At 41.2% G+C, this 19,355-nt stretch overlaps 1 protein-coding gene across 4 annotated transcripts in view; it reads right to left on the reverse strand.

Moving 5' to 3' along the window:
* Positions 1-19,355, reverse strand: part of LOC111243395 (neural cell adhesion molecule 2-like) — a 71,449-nt gene that overhangs the window by 9,992 nt on the left and 42,102 nt on the right. For 3 of the 4 annotated variants that reach the window (XM_022788889.2, XM_086976350.1, XM_086976412.1), the window contains 10 exons: positions 13,337-13,672; positions 12,910-13,020; positions 10,829-11,035; positions 10,385-10,520; positions 9,064-9,227; positions 6,614-6,745; positions 4,116-4,274; positions 3,181-3,477; positions 2,716-2,892; positions 378-515 (listed from right to left, as the gene is read on the reverse strand). In XM_022788889.2, coding sequence (XP_022644624.1) covers positions 378-515; positions 2,716-2,892; positions 3,181-3,477; positions 4,116-4,274; positions 6,614-6,745; positions 9,064-9,227; positions 10,385-10,520; positions 10,829-11,035; positions 12,910-13,020; positions 13,337-13,672 — 1,857 coding nt within the window. Of the gene's footprint in view, positions 1-377; positions 516-2,715; positions 2,893-3,180; positions 3,478-4,115; positions 4,275-6,613; positions 6,746-9,063; positions 9,228-10,384; positions 10,521-10,828; positions 11,036-12,909; positions 13,021-13,336; positions 13,673-15,084; positions 15,255-19,355 lie in introns of those variants that run through there. The other variant, XM_086976455.1, reaches the window with a different exon arrangement.

Here is a 19,355-nt window from a genome sequence, read left to right on the forward strand (position 1 = left end):
ATATATTCTTGCTAATAATAATGTACTGTTTATGAAAGGATTGTTTAATTCTGTTGTACTTTTATTCTAGGTACTTTAGTTATGTTAACCAACACGTATTAAAAAAAAAAAAGTTAAAATAGAAAATTTGAAACGGATTCTATTCTGGATTTCTGCTTTTCGGTAAAATAAAACCCGCTATGTGGTATCAGGCATTACATTAATATATGTATATCATACGTATATCAAGGTAGGTAATAGAGTATACACTTCATGAAGCGTTTTACGCTGCCTTAGTTAAATAGAAGCTTGCATACTTTTCTACAAAGCTTTGATGTGGTACATATTTGTGCTGGTTCTTTATGAAATACTTATCTATGCACAGAACGAGCACTGACCTATGTACTTTTCAGCTGGACGAGGCGTCTGCGCCATAACGACAAATTGCGGACTTCGACCTTTGGCGTTACTCGCGGTAATAATTACGCGAAAACTGGCGCCACCTGGTATACCGCGGATTACAAACAAGGGCAGACCTGCAAATACACACAGGAATAAACACGAGAAAGGACACGCAATCAGACGCCGACAGCACAGATCGTTAGCCAATGGTGTAATGACAATTTCAGCAGCAATTAGAAACCAACGAAGGAAAGGAAAAAGGTAATTTCACATTACGTCCAAATGTTACTGCAACAACAATAATAACAACCCATTAGTTACATAGTTAAATAACAAAATCCTGTTGTCACAAGGTGGAACTGCCTCACAAGCTAATTTTTCTCTCCTTTATGCCGTATCAGTTATTAGAACTCTAATCAAACCTTCCGTACAGACTCAATACATTTCATGCAATTGTGGCTTGTCTTATTGAAATTCTCCTTAGGCCAGTTGACGCCAGTGGAGCTGGCAGCTATCAAAAACAAAACGTTGTACTTACCCAAGACGCATAGTAGCAATCAGGTGTACACGTATTAACTTCTAATGGCGTTGTACTAAGTAATCTAATTAAAAAAAAAACGTGAATATTTTCTGTACACATTAATCGAAAATCGACAAAGTAACGTCGACAATTTAAGAGCATTCGCATTAACTGTGCACCAGCGTCTGAACGGAAGAGCGATGCAGTACATCAGCAGTATTTACAGATAGGCATACGATATTTGATGTGGTATAAGCGTACAACTGTGCATGTTGGACATTGATGGACCTAGGCGGACGAAACCAACGGTTGAAATAGAGCAAAAGACCCCGGCTATTAGTGATCGATGCAGGAGTAAACCTGAATAAAACTGCTCGAATAGCTTAATTATATAAGTAAACCATTTTCCTAATCGACAGCTGATTGGAAACAGAAGGAGGGTCCTCTTGTGTTCTGCAAATGAATCTATTGGTTGGTTTTTCGTACACTGACCTTAAATATGATGCAGCAAAGAACAATCGTCCGCTTGTTTTTCCAAAGCCTTTTATATATTCATGACTTGAATAATCATTACATGTACATGTATTGTTGTACATGCACAAAACGTGACTGGGTTGTCCGTATCTTTTTAGCTAACTAACGCTCTAGTTACTAATAATTATTACTCGCTCTAAGTTATATGATGAATTTGGTCGTGTACTCATTACTGGGCAGCAACTAGAAACGATCTTCATATAACGTTCATTTTGCACACCATTAATATTGCTTTTCGTCTGAAATGGCAGAGCTTCTAAACGGGACCTGCCCCACTTTTACCTCGGGCTGTATATTTCAGCTATGCCAATGAGCCTAATGGTTTCTTAATTATTTAAGTCAGCTGTAATGTTTGGGTAGTATAGCAGCTATGCAGGAAACAGTCTGTGTTTAAAATGTGACTACCGAGAACCGCGTGTCGCGTTTTCAAAAAAAAAAATAGTTCGATGAAAATCAAATAGAAGGAGATATAGATTTCAATATGGGTAGGGCAGGCTGGCGAATTGGACCGATGGACTAAATCAAACTTGTGTGTTATATCTAACGGATGAAAAAAAAAAAGCTATCAGATGAACTGTTGAGCCTGAATGAGTGATAAATTAGTACTATTAAATTACTACTCTCAATATTTGGCTGAGATTTGAGATACACACACACACACACACACACACACACATTGAAGAGTGGTAACCTCGTTCAGCATGACTGTAACCTTAGCAATTTTAAAGCTTTACCATGAATGCTTTCGGCAGCTTTTTGATGTAAAATATCACAGTACATCTTTGACAGTTATCTAAATGGTAACTCCTAAAAGGCGGAAATGCTCAGGGTTAAATAGAAGTCTATTGTATAAACATTTAGGCAAACATAAGTACAAAGTGTGTTAGCCCTTAGCTTACCAGCGTAGCGTTTAGAACGCGCGTTGAAATAGTAGGCTACCAAACTTGGCGTGCACCTAAACGTGTGATATCTGCTAGAAACTTGGGGTTTACTACTGTAGAAATGACTAATATAGATGACATCCATTCATCTGCATTTAGGAGATTGTTTATACGCACAGCAGACACATATCACCACCTTAATTGGGCTTAGATATTAGATAGAACTCACATGTGACCCTAATTTATTTCGAATTCGCTAAATTTTCCATAGAAAAGCATTCGTTTAAATAGTAAATGGTCGCTAGGACTGCATTGTTTCCATTCAGTATGATAATATTGCAGAATTAAGTTTTCCATGTTAATTAGTTGTTATGTCATTTTCCAGATGTGTATATTTACCGTGTGTGGTAACGTTAGATATTGGCCCCCGTCCCGCGCCGGCGTCGGCTTCGTATACTTCAGCAACAAATACTGGATTTGAAAGTCCTCCGTCCCAGAGACCTTCTGAGCACTCGATGGCCATGCCGTCTTCCGTGGCGTTCACCTGCGTACAGTTCTGTACCGCGTCGGGCGGACCTTCTCGATTGATGTTGGCAGAAAAAAGTTGGAAGGTGCTTATTTTTATAGTTAAAAAATACGTATAGCATTCGTTAAGACTGTGAGATTTTAGGTCCGAAAGATACTTAGTGCTAGGCGAAATTGTGCACTCGATTTTTCGAGGCCTCACGGGCCCTGTAAATGTATTCTATCATATACCGCTGTACATAGACGAAAAGAAAATTTGAATCTTATTTTTGCATAATACTTCACTAATGATTTGCTAGTACTCATCGATTCCAAAGAGCTGACACGAAGAGAGCTCACCGGCTGTAATAATAGTGTAAGCGCAAGGCTGCCTCTGAATGCCAACGGAATTGGTCGCCCAGCATGACAGTTGCCCATAGTCATCGTCGGAGAGGGGCCGATATACCAGGGTACTACGGCCACCTGATGAGGTAGTGAAACCCTCAGTGATCTCTTTAAGCTTTCCGTCGCTGGCGTTGAAGGCCCACCTAAACGATACCTGCTGCGGATCCGAGTCTACCTGGCAGTGGATCGCAACGCTTTCGTGCTTCGATACACCATACACAAAACGTTGCGGCTCCTTGCAAACCGGAGCGACTGTAACAGGCGTCAAAACGAATCACAACTGAAGTCTTTCCCGAGAGCGACAAAGAGGGCAGCAGGTTCAGTCATATCTTAAAATACATGCTCTGTATTTGCCACCATACAAGCAAGATGAATAAGCGAAAAGTTCAAGTTCGCTTTGTTTAATTATACCGTATAGTTTCCCAGAAACAATTTCAAAAAGAGTTAATTAAGTCTGGATTGTATCTGATGCGCGGGCCTCCACAAACAAGTGTATTAATCTGAAATCGAATCGTAAATAAGATGATGCATCTAGAACCTGCGTTTTATAAATCCAATAAAACACAGGTTTTTTTTTTTAAAGATTGCTATTGTGCCTAAAAAGCGACGTTAGGTATCGACAAAGACGATATCTTGACTAAACGCAAATAATGATGCACCAGTGCCTGAAGAAGGACAATGGTGCAAAGTAGGGAGACTTCGCATCCAATCAATCATGTTTACATGCACAGCCAATTCCTAAAACGGGAAGACCCTTAGCTTTTATAGAGCTACGAAAAACTCTGTTCGGTTAACTTATGTAGCTAAAAATATCTCTAGCTACGTTTATATGGCCTGTATAGTATAGTAACAGCGTGTTGATGGAGCTGTTTAATTATAACGGCACTTACACTTAACCCTAAGGTTGAACTGAGCGGACACACCCTTGCCTTCCTTATTTGTGGCGTGACACGCATATTTGCCTCTATGGGCTCGTGTTACCCTTTGCAGGACCAACGACTGACTCGAGACGATCATCCCGGAGCTCTGGTTTGACGCCAATTCCACACCTGTTGTGAAGCAAATCGAATATGTGTCTTGATCCTAACGAAACTTTGCTTGATATACTATATATGAACAAATAAATAGTACTCTACTGGACAAGGTTTATACTGCTGCCAACACTTTATTACATTTTGTTTGCTTTATTCATTTTCAAGCAGAGCACTATAATTTCACTTCGTATGGATGTGCCTAGTACGAATATTCGAGCCTGGTTTCATTTAGTCAAATCCTAGAGCATGTTATATTAAAGGCAACATTAAAAAAGGTGTCACTACAAACAAGACCATTGATAGTTTGGCAATGGCTGTTTAGGAAGTATACATATGCTGTTTATGCGCGTGGGTAAATCTCTCGACAATTCTTGACGTTCCCACCTTATCGTCTGACTGCATCTTCTGCTGCTTGGCCGCCTATCAGCTTCGTTATATTGAATGCGTGTGTGTATTACACTTCAAAGTATCGAACATACCGCTTATTCACAATTATATCTCGGGTATGGTCTAACAGGTATTCAAAACCTTTATTTACTATTTTTCGTCATATTGCGTACGTATACACAGCTACGTGTAGCACGCATACACAGATTATATAAACAGGGGGTATGGTCGCAGTACGTGAAAAAACGTTTTCCCAAGAGGGAACAAGACTGGGAAGGGCCAAATAGAAGAATAACGTTGACACTCGGTCAGGAGGTTGAAATAAATGTTATTTCCCAAGAGATGAAATAGGCAGGTGGAGCAGACGAAAGGAAGAGATCTTTCACGAACCTAGGTGTTTACTTGCAAGCATGTCTCTCTATGTATGTGAGGCTGAAAAGGATAAAGAAGATACGCAAGGATACGAGAAGAAGATAGGGTTACAAAGATCAGCGTACAGAGATCTCAAAGGATAACGCAAGAGGAATCGCGAAGCAGGCAAGAAAGAGGAAGGGGGGCGAGAGAAATGGGAGGGGAGAGGAAACGCAGAAACGAAGTAGAAGCAGAAAGAGAGAAAGAGAGAGTGTGCAAATAACGCTAGCTGAAGTCTCCAATCGGCTCAGCAGCTGTAAGGCACCCGTTCGGCAGATACGACGACTGATTCCGCTTAGAACGAAGCGCCAACAATTGACATAAGGTGGGAGGCGACGAAGGAGGAACAAAGCGCGTTGAATGGCTGTGCGTGCGGCGCTTACGAAAGCGTCACTAACCGAGTGCTGGTCACATTCTGGCAGCAAAACAGTAAAAGGCACAGACATGTTACTGCTTCTGCTGCTTATCTGCCGCTCTTAGCACTGGCGTGCTCTCTTGTTGTTTGCCTACGGACGTGCGTATATACGCTATGTGTGAATTTATATGTTCCTGCTTCTCTCCTCTCGCATTTCGTCCGGTCTTCTATATCATATTCCCACCGTCCTACTGTGGCTGCTGCTCTGTAGCTAATAGTAGAGCATCCGTCGCTTTTTCCCTCTTGTACGTGTCGAACTCTGTTTACACACTACGCCAAAGGTGCTTACTCCACTGTGTAATGCTGCATCCTACTGCGACCGAGGGAGACATGCGAAAGTGACAAGGAAATATCCGAAGACATTTGCCAGATAGGCTCAAGCAAATCGAACTTCCACAGTAGTAGTAGTTGTATAAGTAGTGGTAGTACAGCTGCTCTTGTGTACACACACACATATATTTATGTCCGTCTGCATACTTCATTTATCTTTCAAAAGCATCCGCTGCTTGGCCTGCAATTCGTTCGGGGATCGGAACCCCGAACGTTTGGAAGGTTGCCACGATACATGCTTCACTCTATAATCAGCTACCTACACACGCTTGCAGTTAAGTGGATAGGTCTTCGTAGCCTTAGAGGCAGCTCGGTTGCGAAGTCTCTTGGGGCGGATGAGATAATATTCGCGGTTCTTAAAGTCAGTGTAGTGCGTTCAATTTGAGCGAATTGTCGAGCCGTACCGGTAGGGCTCCTAAGGATTGTACGAAACAGCATGCAAACAGAATTATAAACAATGAGCGGTATGAGAAAAACAATAGCAGACTGCTAGTTGATGACGAAACTTCCGTCAAAGTAGAAAAGGAGCAAAAATAGCTTCAGTTAAGGCAGTCTCGCACAGTATTGCATGTTGCTGGTAGCTAAGGCGTTTTTCTTCACTTTCGTGGAGTCTTCAAGATGTTTAGTGCTGCCATTGCAGATGTGCTGTGCAAGTCTTTCTTGATAGTTATGATTCTGTTTCTAGTCCAAAGTAGATATGCAGAGTTGGTCAGGAGTCACTTCTAGCCAGTATCTTAGTCTGAGTACCTATTTTTCTTTTCCGAGATCAAAAAACCTTTGTCTTGCCTTACTTACAAAGCGATACACTTACCATTGAACATCCATCCGACGTCATTGGTGTACGGATTAGACTGCACCTTACAATCGAGGTACACGTCCTTTCCCTCCTGGATTTCATCTGCCTTTAGACTGCCACCAAGCTGAAGACTTGCTCGAGGTGCATCTGAAATATTGTTGGCAACAATAAAAGCGACCACGTGAAACACAGCAAAGATAAAAGTACAAGGAAGGTACTGTTGGAGTAGGAAAAAAAGGGCTATAAAGAAAATTGGGCGATGCTAAGAAAAGACTAAAAAGCGATGACCAAACGCGGTTTGTGGCGGACTAAAAAAAGCAAAAAACACAATAGCGCCTTTGCGCCTTCCATTTCCGTCGTTTTCTTCCTCTTTGCTCTGTCTCAGCGACGTCAGTAAGGGGCGAACAGTAATAGAAGGAAGAACGGCAGCGGAAGAGCAATGGAAGTGGCGGCGACACCCAGTTTAGCAAAGGCAAGTGGCCAGTGGGTTTATCCTCTTGCCGTTCGTCAGCTACTGTTTTCAGCCACAGTGTTACAACAGCCTGTCCTTGAAACAATGTTCTCCATCTTCTGGCATGCTTACCGGTTATACAGGTAGTATAGGCGCAAGTGATTTCGAGCCATTTCACCCACTAGGTCTGCTTGCCTGGTATGCCAACCTAGGTTTGGTACTTCGCCACCCCCGGTTGCGAATACGGCGACAGACGATGAGCTTATGCATGCCCATCATAGCAGCGGTAGTGATAAAGAAAGAAAAAAAGAGGGGAGCAGAGGTGATAGGAAAAGGTGATTGCGATGATGAAACCAGCAGCGGACAGCATTACAGCATTGTCATAGTCATACCACCACAATGTAATGTAAGCCAGCTTGTTAGAATATATAGGGCGGTCAAGGGACCCGGATGGCTTTCAACGAACAATGCCGCTTGAAACTATGACTTCCTTTTGAAGCGGAAGCAGGGCGTTCATGGAGCGAACGCGGCCCTTACAGGTGGAAAAAGTCGGCCGGACTCTGCCGATACTACCGTCCCTTATTTTTCATTTTCCCGTATTCCTCCTATCTGACCCCCAACTTAAAACCCGTGGTGGAAAAGCTTTTCATCGCCCTCGCACGCCCGCACCCGAACACAGGCGAACTTATTGTACACAAAAAACACAACCACGTGCACACTGAGACTTCTTTTTTCTTGGGCTCTGTTCATTCATCCGTCGGCCCGTTGGCCGCGAGCATCGTTGCATACTATTCGATGGGACAACCGCTCCTTCGCTGGCTACTCCCTTATTCCCGTTCTGTCCTTTTTTTTTCTTGTTTCATTGGCTCCCCTCCCCCTAATCTTGCCATACGAAACTTGGGATGAGTGATCGGTCTGCGGTCTGCTGATGGGCGAACGGACGGACCCCTTAGTCGCTTGCTCATTTTGTTTCGTTCGTTTTTTCTTGCAAATTTTACAAAGGCAATAGTAAATCCAAAGGTCTCGTGCAGCTGCTGATACTGCTGCTAACATCAGACTCCGTGTCTATGAGAGAAACCTACGTAGAGAGCAGGTAAGATATTACCCTGAACTATAAAATGGCGCTTTTTTTTAACGCCGATATAGCTCGCTTTTTTCCGATGCATGGATACATCATTTTATTGTTCAGTTATTCTCTAAACAATAAATGTTGTTTAGAGGATAATTGAATGAATTTATTTAGTGGTGTTCAATTTTTCGATGTACAACCGCCACACTCTGCGTCTAGGAAAGCCTTACGTTTAAGTATCTTCACATTGAATCAGCACGGTATATTTTAGCGTAGGCTGTTTGTCCACGATTTACTCTTAAATCACGTTGTTTTCAGACACTGTTCCTCTGACAACAAGGAGGGAGCCATAAAATTGACACTACAACTGTACAACTCTTCTCTCACTTGTGGTGCTCCCCAATTAAAATGCTTTCAAAAACCAAGTCTATTCTTGATTCTCGTCGGCTTTAGTCTGTATAGATGCGCCTTCGGAAAGCAGGTTTACTGGCTTGGATTTAGTGGAAGCACATCTCCAACTGAGTGAGATACATAAGTCTATATTCTTTGTCACAATGTCCACTGATCAGCACCTCGATTACCCATGCATAAATTAAACTCGATGCATTAGCCAGAGCCTCTAAAAATAGATACGCTATGCAAATGGCGTGAACTCACTCATTACTTTTATTGTTAATTCAGAATTCGGTTCTTCAATTGGATCACATGTTATGGACTGAATTCATAAATAAGTGGTGGGCAGTGCCTGTTCAATTTGCGTTTGACCTAAAAGGCAGTCCTTGAATATGGGTTCCACATCATGCTCATGTAGTACAAGTTTACAAGTAAATAATCGAACATAAAAAAATAAGAAATATAAACAAACCGTATTCACCATTTTCGTATAATCCTAATTTAAGTACATAGTAGTTCGTCACTTGAATATTCTACCAATATTTGACTTACAATGCACGTCAAGTTTCCACGCTTGCTCGAGAGCGCTTCCGGGAATAGCCTTGTTCTCTGCTCTGCAGGCGAGAATACGGTTGTTATCTTCAATGCCGGGCGTAAATGTAAGAATACTTGTGCTAGTAGATAGGCCTCCTTTTGAGTCCTCCTCACGAGTCGTTCTGAAAACAAAGCATGAAGCTCATCATTTTATGTTGGCACATACACTTTAATGGTTTATCAAGCAAAATTGACAAAAAAATCTTACTGTGCTACACCATTCTGTTTTGCAACAGCTTTTTTGCTGTGTGTGTTGTATACTCTCGCAGAAGAAAACACCGTGTGACCATCGAGTTATTAGATGACTAGGAGTCATCAGATCCTGCAAATTGGCAAATAGCAAAACCGGCTAAACTTACTGGGTGTGCGGGAAGGGCCAAGGGAGCTAGAGGGAACGTTATGGGAAAACGTTTTATGGGAGGTCAATCACTTGAAGAGTTCCCAAGGGAAGGCTTACTTGACGAACGGCCAGTTAGAACAATGGACACTCCTTCGCTTTATGGGGTGCTTTCGACGCACGGCGGCAGTGGTGCTCACCGGTTGCTAATTAGATACCACGTCCCGGCAGCCAGTAATATTATATGCCAGCCTTCTTCAATTCAGCATCTTCCCCTTTTTTCGAGCCGTCCTAGACGCCAAGGGCAGATTTCTAACACTTTAATAGATAAGGAAATCAGATGACGACAGTGGTAGCAGACCAGAGTGATAATGTAACTCGGTTTATCACGAGATTATCACGCTGTGTGAGGAGAGGAAAGCAGGGCTGAGCCCAATAAATGCGATCACGAGCGAGACGTGACAAGAAATGACTGCTACTTTAAAGTAGCTAATCATAAACAGAGCTTTAGCAAGAACCTTTTCTCCTCGCCTGTACAGCTTCGTAGGAAGAGAAATGATCCAACAACAGGATCCCGAATGAGTGTCATCACTGGCGTATAGCGTGTTTCCCAACAAGTTTTTCTGGCTGCACTGGCCGCTTGTTACATGGCGACAGAAACGTATGGATTCGTTAGAGTGTGATAACTGATGTATAAACTGGGGCTCTATTTGCTTGCTTGTATTAAAAAAAAAAAAATAGCACACAATATTCCTGTGGTAGTCCTGAAGTAGAATCAGATTTTATTAGTGGATAATGAAATATCGGGCACTCGAATTAGATATACTCATGCATGTTGTTTTGGATAGACTAGTGGAAACAATGGGTCTGTAAGCCAACAGCTGTTTACGAGATGAACTAGCCGCTTGTCTTAGAAATAGAGATAGTTTCAGTAGTACGCACCTAATCTGCTGGTTTCCTTTCCACCAGGAAAGCGTTGCCGGCGGCCGTGAGCCTGTGGATGTACATACGAGCTCAACTTCTTTGTTGGCTGACAGCGGCCGCTCCACCGGCTGTATAGTTACATCCAATGGTTTCACTAAAATATCAATTTGGTATGAAAAAAAGTGGTCGACGTGAAAATAGCCGTAAGGTCAGAGTTCTTTAGATACCACGAAAGCACGCTTACCTAGCCAAGGATAAAGTCATACGGCATGTGTATAATTAACCTGGACTCCATAATAACGTTACTAGCAACTATAACTAAACTTCTATTGTCCTGATTTAAAGAAGTCATTTGTAGGCAAGATGCGTTTAGTTAGAGAAGAATAGGGCACGATTAAATACTTTACTCTTACGTTCTAGCCTAGAAAAACTGAATAAGTACACAAAGCGAAAACCACTTACAATTAAGGTCCAGTGTAATTTGGCTAGGGGTAGGCACGGTGATATTATTATTAGACGCCTGACAAACCAGAACGGCTAGAAGGTCATTGCGGGTAAGTGCCTTAATCTCGAGGTCGTTCTTGACAACAGCTCCATCTTGGTCGAATACATATGAGTCGTCGAGCAATCTATAATCTTTCCACCAAGTAACTGCCGGACGAGGTTTACCTGCATAATTTACAAAGGAAGTACAAAAAACCAGTTACACCTACATCTATGGATGTTTTTTGACTACAATTTGACATTTCTTCAAAAGTCACTGTTTGAGTCGCTGTTCTTGTTCAGCTTCAATAGGTGACAGGAACGGCTACCATTTCTGCATGTTGTTATTTTGCTTCCAAAGGTATCTTCATATCTTAATACGGTCGCATCAAACAACGGGTAGCTCTGCTATTCAGTCCGCAATTTCAGGCGATAAATTTAACACTAAACCTACCAATAACCATAAACTTAACCGATTGCTACGTTTTTTGGTTATCATCATGGCCATCGAAAATCTAGGTTAAATTATAAAAAAAAACTATTCCGTTTTTGAGATTTCAAAATTACACCTTATAGAATTATTTTTGGTTAAGTACAATTGGCAACAACAGGTAAAGTGTTTTCACTTATCAAGATATTTGCGTCATTCAACGTAGCGCCTGCAACGTAACTTTGGTGGCTGAAGGGTTGTCGTTTACTATCTATTAAAATAGCAGGGAATACGCAATAAAGAGCCGATATAACTGTCGCCACTAATTTCCAACCGTGAAATCTGTTTCTATTTATTATTATAAACATATTCCGATATTTGCCAACACAACCACTTGAATGATTACTAATACCTATTGTATCTAACATACATTTATTTAGACGCTATGACACTGTAGTATAGAAATGGTACTAGGCTCTCTGCATTTGTAGGACCAGGCCAAAATTTAATTCTACTGGAATTTTCTGTATATAGCGACACTTTAGCGAAGTTACAGTTACGATTATCCCCTGATGCGGGGCTACTGTGACGAGTGAGTGACTTCGCTCCTAAATTGAAGATGCAACATCGGTAAATGAGGGTTATATTAAATAAATATGAATATATAGATATAGTCTTACGTGAAACATTTTCACTCAGATTTGGATAGATCTTAGTAAGCTGCTTGTCATAGCGGACATGTGCTCACTTGCCATTCTTGCTATCAGAGTAAACGCAGTTCCTTCTTGAAGAAAACAGAACGCTGATCACGACAAATAGCAAAGAGTCATTTTCAGAATTCAAATGAAGATTAGCTACTATTAGATATATTCACGCGAGGTAAACCTTACCAAAACTATAAACTTTCCTGTTTTGGAAGTCAACGGTCAAGATCGAAATTAGATATTTCACTCATATATATATATATATATATATATATGTGCCAAGAACAAAGGGTAAATAAAGGAACTTCCGATTACTCGCTTTAGTAGCGGTACTAGTGTTGATCAACTTACGCAATACCAAAAACCACCATCCTTACTTAATCTGCTTTCTACATAACATTCACGAACACATATCCACGTATATAAGCGTATGCATTGGTGTTAGCTGATTTTTCCTGAACTAGGTGTTACTTGTTGTTGCAGTAGTCCATACGGTGCTTTGGAAAGAAGAGTGCATTGTGCTAAATAATTAAGGCACACCTTATGGGTACGCGGGTTCATATGCAGGGCTAACACCCTTCAACTTCAACAAATCTTCTGCAAAACAGATTTCTAGGAAGCGTAACCGGTTCGGAAAAAAAGCTCAAATTTTATGTATCAACAGATCGTATTAAAGAATGCACTCTGGCTAGTCAATCAAATAATTAAAATACAAACCTTTTGTGTTTAAATTAAGCAGCGAGTATTCTTTACAGGGCCTTTCCATGCTTCCATTATTACAGAATAAGCCTGTTTCTATGTGTTGACTAGACAAACTATAATCGCTTCATTATAATGTGAATCAGCGACACATCAATCGTTGACATTGTAAAATGTGTTTAGCGAGTAGGTTTTGGCTTATGTCTTGGTTGCATATAAGGACTTACCGTGTTCTGCTTGACAGGTAAGTTTAAGGGGTTCGCCTTCGTTGTACGGGCCGACCAGGCCACGTAGCCGTTTGCTGTCACCGTCGACGATAATCGGCTCACCCGGAGGAACTGCAAATGACGAACGAGGACTCCCTATAGACCTTTCTCAAATATGTGTAAAATGCTATACAGAGGTTCCATACTTATAGCTTTGCTGTAACAGATCATCAAGATACTGTCAATCTGTCATTACGCTGGTAGACATGCTTTGTTACTGTTCATTCCGATAACAGTCAATGAGAAACGTGTGCTCAGGGAGGCCCTCCATACACAACCTGGTACCTACATTGGATTATCGTCCATCGTTAGTTATACTGTTACAACGATTGCACTTGTATTCATGCGAATTATGACGCACGCTAAGCTCGGAAAATATTTATCTTACCGATAACGCGAAGGTTGATGACAGTATTAATAGAACGAGCTTTCTTAAAGTCAACCCGACACCGATACTCTCCAGCGTCCTCTTCCTTAACAGGATCGAGTTGAAGGAATGCAGGGCGATTGGCCATATTGAAATAGGCTCGACTGCCAAGTTCAGACAAGGCGGCTTGTTTCGCCCTATCGAGATTGGCTTTCCGTGCGTCAAGCGTGAAAATAGGCGCAGGCGTCTCGTCCTTATACCATAGAACTAACACGACCTCATCGTCTTTCGCAGGTGGCTCGATGTTGCATGGAAGCGCCACCTTACCGCGAACCACGGCCGTATAAATGATCGACGCTGAAATAAGCAAGAGCAGCTGTATGTTAAATAAATTGTCAGTACCTCTATACACAATCGTTGCCTATCGTAGTTCGACGAACATGGTTTGAAATACAATGCGTCAAATAAGCTAGAAATAAGTGCGCTTCTATGAGAAAAACTTATTTTTCAACAATATTTTCTTCCTTAAAAGCTAGCGCACCATAGGAGCGGTTACCAGAAATCTTGAACATATCGTCACTTTAAAATTAACGATTTGATATCCTATTCGAAATAGGATTTTAAGTGGTTTAGATGACTAAAACCTACTACAGTCTACATGTAATTGGATAAATGTAACACCCGAACATGTTCAGTGCAGTGATCTGAACTATTGCCTTCTCACGGTACTCAATGAATGTACATGGATACACTATCAACTTGATACTCAACGTAACATGGCTTTTATGAGAAAATAGACAGAGTACATTCTATTCCTTTAGACATTGGTACGGTGCAAGATTAACTTAAAACATTGAATTACGTATGAGCATAAAATATGTTTCCTTGCATTTAGTGATATTCATTTGAGGCCACTATAGCCCAGGTCTAATACCCTAATAGTGCTTCTCTCTGCAGAAAAAAAGCAGCCTTTAATACTCCAGTAGTATCTTCTAATTAGTCTAGTTGCATTTCGACCATGGTCGCTGCACAGCCCCCATACGATCACTAGGAGCATTGTGGCCGTGGGAGTCCCGGCTTTTAATCTTGGGGAGTTAAAGTTACACGAAACATTCGTGTAGACTTTGCAAACGTATCTTTCGGAAACCACATTGAAGAAATACAATTTACAAGTATCCTATAGTTCTAAAGTAAATTGTATTATAAGCCTGGCAATTGTTGACGGTTGTTTGCTAAAACTCAGCCTGTCTAGCTTCTTGAACTAAAGTAAACACAGTATACCTCAAAGAACCTGCTTAACTTATATAGTTATAATAATTTCTACCATTTAGTTAACAACCCACTTAATTATGGCTGAATAGCTTGCAGTACGCTGCACACCTATTTCATGCCTACATAATAGAAGCGTCCTATATGTTACTTCATTCAGGTTATAATGTTCATATTTCGATTACTCCACTGCAGCCTTCTTTCACGTGATGGTCATCTAGAAAGCGCGAGTTACTCGCCTAACATGGAACTCGAGTCAATGAACTGCGGTATTGGGAAAATGTTTTTTATTCCGATACTATTCTAAATTTATACGCTAGTTATAATACCAAGCCCTGTCGGGAAAGCATGCTGGATAGCAGTATCACCATTACTGTTATTAGTATGACTAGAAACGAAAGATACTTGTTCTAACGACTTCATCTTGTCTACTGACTCACTGATTAACAAAAATGCGGAAGTGCTAGAATCAATGGCTATAATACATTGTATGTTCGTACTTGTAGTAGCCCTGCTTCAGACTCCGTGATCCGGCTTATGGAGAAACGTTGATTTAGGTAAATCTAAAAAATCTTCTTTTTCTTGATTCGTATTTTTCTCGTTTCTTTCCTCAAAGTCTGCGAATTCGGCCAGCTTGCCGTAACCCTTTCAGTAGTTGCAGTAGCGGTATCTGCAATAGTACAAATTGTGGAAGCTGTAAGTAATACCCGTAGCATAGAAGGCTATGATCATCATGATCAGTCTCGATCACCGAAAGGTGGAAGACAATGAAGATACAGCAGTTGCAGTAGCAGCAAGCTCTTCTCTACAATCATCTCGATTGGACCACTTGTCGCAACTAGCAATTGTTAAGACCTTTGCCCCCCTACTTTAGCTGCCATCCGCACTTTGTTCCCTTTACAGTCTGAAATCTGCCCGCCGGCGTGATGAAATCTCAATGGTAGTATGGTTGCTATTGTAGTGATGTAGGAATCGTAACGACCTGATACAAGCGACTGCCTCTGTTTGGACAGTTATAGAGGAAACTCCTGTCGTAAACGAACACAGACGCGTACTATGACACTTAAAAAAAAAAGGAGAGAGAGAAAGAGAATGAACACTACCCTCTTGGTCTCATCCTCCGTCGATGCTCATATTGTCCTGTTTCATCTTTTATCTTTTCACTCCGTCCTTCTAGACGGACGGAGATAGGGATGAAGTTGAGGGGAAAACTGCACAAGCGGGGGAAAGCCAAAGAAGGTTTAGGGATACAGCTTGGCGAGGCTCGGAAAATGGCAAAGAAAGCATTGAAACGGTTCAAGATGGCCCTGTTCTGTTCTCCTCCGTTACTGGTGGTGCTTATCGTACGATGCGGTTGCTTGTTCTCCTCACACATATACAAGTATATACGACGCATGACAAGATTGAAACTTCATGATTTTTTCTTTTTCGGTTCAATGCATTCGCATCGGGGAGGAAAGCTTTTCAATACTAAGGCATATATCTACCAATGCACCGACACGTACACGCTACAAACAGACGGATGGACACATGCGCCCACGCATGCACACACATACATACGTAGGCTACAAGGATAGACGGGTGGAGGTACAGCACGGCAGCACATCTGCACGCACAGTAGGATGACACACGTAGCACCCGCCGTCATCGTACTGATACGATCAACAATGAATGGAACGGCAAAAATAAGTCAATGTATAAATTGTCTTTAGTGATGACTATAGCTGAATTTGCCGTCACCAATGTACGGCTATAGTTCTCCAAATGGGTGACAGCCTAGAGCCTACTTCTTGTTATACCTCAATTCCCTATTCTTCTGACCCTCCTTCCCTAGAAAGGTTTAATCTTTCCAGTTTTTTCCTTAATGGTAAACCTTTGCTCGTAGCATAGTGCAGTTAAACTTTGAGAAATAACCTGTATAAAATGAATAGAATAAAATTAATTCTCACTTCACGAGCTGAGGTTCGGTTCAGTTCGGTTATAGCCGATAGACGAAAATTATAGAAATCAATTCCAGTTTCAAGCCCGTAACCTGTATTACATCGTGGCATTTCAGCCTAGTGATTATCGGGTTGAAGTAGCCTTTGTTGAAATAGAGACGCATTAATAAGCTCGACATGTGTGCCTTGTATTCCAACTATAATAATGTTTTATTTAGCGGAATTTGTATATCTAACATTGTATTCAAAGGGTTCCTCATAAAACTCTATCCAGTATAGTTATGTGCGTACGTGTAAACGGGAGTATTTTACATGGTCAATAGTATAACGTATCTTCAGTTGGTACAGATAAAAATATATCTTGATATCACAATCGGTGGAGACGTGTTTAGAAGCTTAGCAGACGGTAGCAGTGGAGGAATTTGTCAGCAAATCCATACAGTAGCGTCAGCGTGGTTAGTGAGTGCCTACATTCACGAAGAAGTCCGAGGATTCCAGTAGGAAATGGATAGACGGACCAATATTATGGGTAGGACAGACATCTGCATGTTCCGTAGGGAAAGAAGGGGATTTCGAATAAAATCAATTCTAATTACCACTCGCTTTAGGCTCGTTTACAAAGCATTTGAGCATCAAAATTGATGTTGTAGCTTTTGCGTAACCGCTGCCGTTTAAAGTTTACCATGGGCACAGTGTACCTGCACAAGGCATTTCGGCCTATTGAATTTTTTAAGAATGGATACGTTTTATTTAAAATTACGAAAGTGATTTGATTTACTTTTTTTTTTTTTTTTTTTTACATAAACTATGTCTTTTTAGTTGTATTCCTTAATTTATCCCTTAGACACATAGATATCTAAGTATATCTCTGCTGTTTTAATCTCAGAGCATATATACACTGAACACATGTATATATATTCAGACATCCGGGCAATAATTCGATAATCGACTAACGTACAAAAAATGTGTGCGTAAAGAACTTGACGAACACATTTGAGGATACGGAATATTGTGCTTTGTTTGTTTCACAGGATGTAAGATTGGCTTGGTCCAATAAATACATCTTGCAAAAAATATGCACACCCATGGCTCCACTATGCACCATATATATTTATTATGATGGTGTTAGTGTTTAATATATCGTTTAACGTTGAGATCAGTACTAGTAATTAAATGGAGCCTCACAACGGCTTTTTTCAGAAGCATGTTTACTTTTGTGTCCTTGCACTTATCGGCTCTTTCAGCGTATTATCACGTGGGAATTAGTAGGACTATGTCTGCCCCTAATAGGAGAACGTATTAATCCGTCATGTTTTACGCTGGCTAGGCGAAACGTCTGACGGGATAGACATCTACACAACCATGCTGTTTTTTGTTCGGATTCATCCACCAAGTACCCGTCTTTGTTTGATCACTGCCCCTAGTCGAAATACACGCTCGGGCACACACCACTGACATTTCTAAAAGCTACTAAATAACGGCTTCAAAGAGCGTAAGCGTGGCTACATCGAGTAACACTTATAGCAACATAAACAATGCCAGCAAAGATCAAACCATTAGAAGAGCATTGATAACTACACCAAAATATGTGCAACGGTAACATCAAATAGCAACATTATTTGCAACAAGGGAAACAGTTCCCCATTTATCTGTACTCTTCCTCACGGTCAGCGAGCGCCGGATAGCACAGATGAGATAGCAGAAGAGTTTTTTTTCCGAGCCCTCTATATGTGTGTTTGTGGCGAGACAAAATCCTGCCCTATAATCTAATTTTGCGCATCCTATCAGGTCAACCAAATCAGTTTAATTACTTTCTATATGATTCATTCACAGTTTTCCTTTGCCAAAGACATACTGCGTTACAATTAGGCATTTACGTACGTACAAAATACAGACATAGATAGGGAAATATATGTGCATATATATTCTCTTGGTCACGCGCTATTCCGCCGTATCGGTGCTGGCGCCTCTCTGTCTCTACGTGTACATGTATTAAGCACAAATAGGAAAGCCAGTTGCGACACCTTGGATAGTCGAGGCAGCAGCCAGATATCGTTCATTTCTGTTCTACTCGCATTAACTTTAAAATATCACTCACAGTTACTGTAATAATAATAATAATAGTACCGTTAATGGTTCCTTGTCGCTCCTACCCTCTTCTCTACTTTTTCATGGATCCTAAGCTCGTCCTTAGCTCGATAGCGGGTATATTAACGTTACGATGCCAACGACCCGTAGTAAAGATCTCTAAGGTCGACTGAGATACTACAGCCACCGCGTGTATGTGTCCTAACTCCACCTAGTTTGGGTATCTAAGAGCAACAGCGACAACAGCGGCCGCGGCATTTCCAGTACCCGGTTAATAGGCAGTGGTAATATATAATGCAACATTGGATAGTAGACAGGGAACGGCACGAAGCGATGGATGGCTAGATAGATGGGACAATAACTTGAATGGACGAGAACACCGATGCACTTTTTCGGAGATCGCCACCGCTATTCATACTCATCTGCGTATTATACACTGCCGGTGAAATATCGGACAGAACACTGATATGGTGTACTTAAGGATATAGATCGAATGATTACGCAACAAAACACTACATCAGAATGATATTAGGCGAGGCTATCGTTGACAGTTAAGGACTAGCAGTACTATACTCTATGGGTAGTGAAAATAGACCACGCACCAGTAAAATGAAATAAATTAACGGCTAGACAAACACGTGTAGGCACGTTAGACGTACTATTTCAATGGTAATACACAACGCTGTCGTGCATTACATTTGAGAACTAACGTTATGTCTACTTAAATAGCTAATGAGACAACT

This window comes from Varroa destructor, unplaced genomic scaffold, assembly GCF_002443255.2.
Source record: "Varroa destructor unplaced genomic scaffold, Vdes_3.0 BEIS01000001.1, whole genome shotgun sequence".
NCBI classification, from domain to species: domain Eukaryota; kingdom Metazoa; phylum Arthropoda; class Arachnida; order Mesostigmata; family Varroidae; genus Varroa; species Varroa destructor.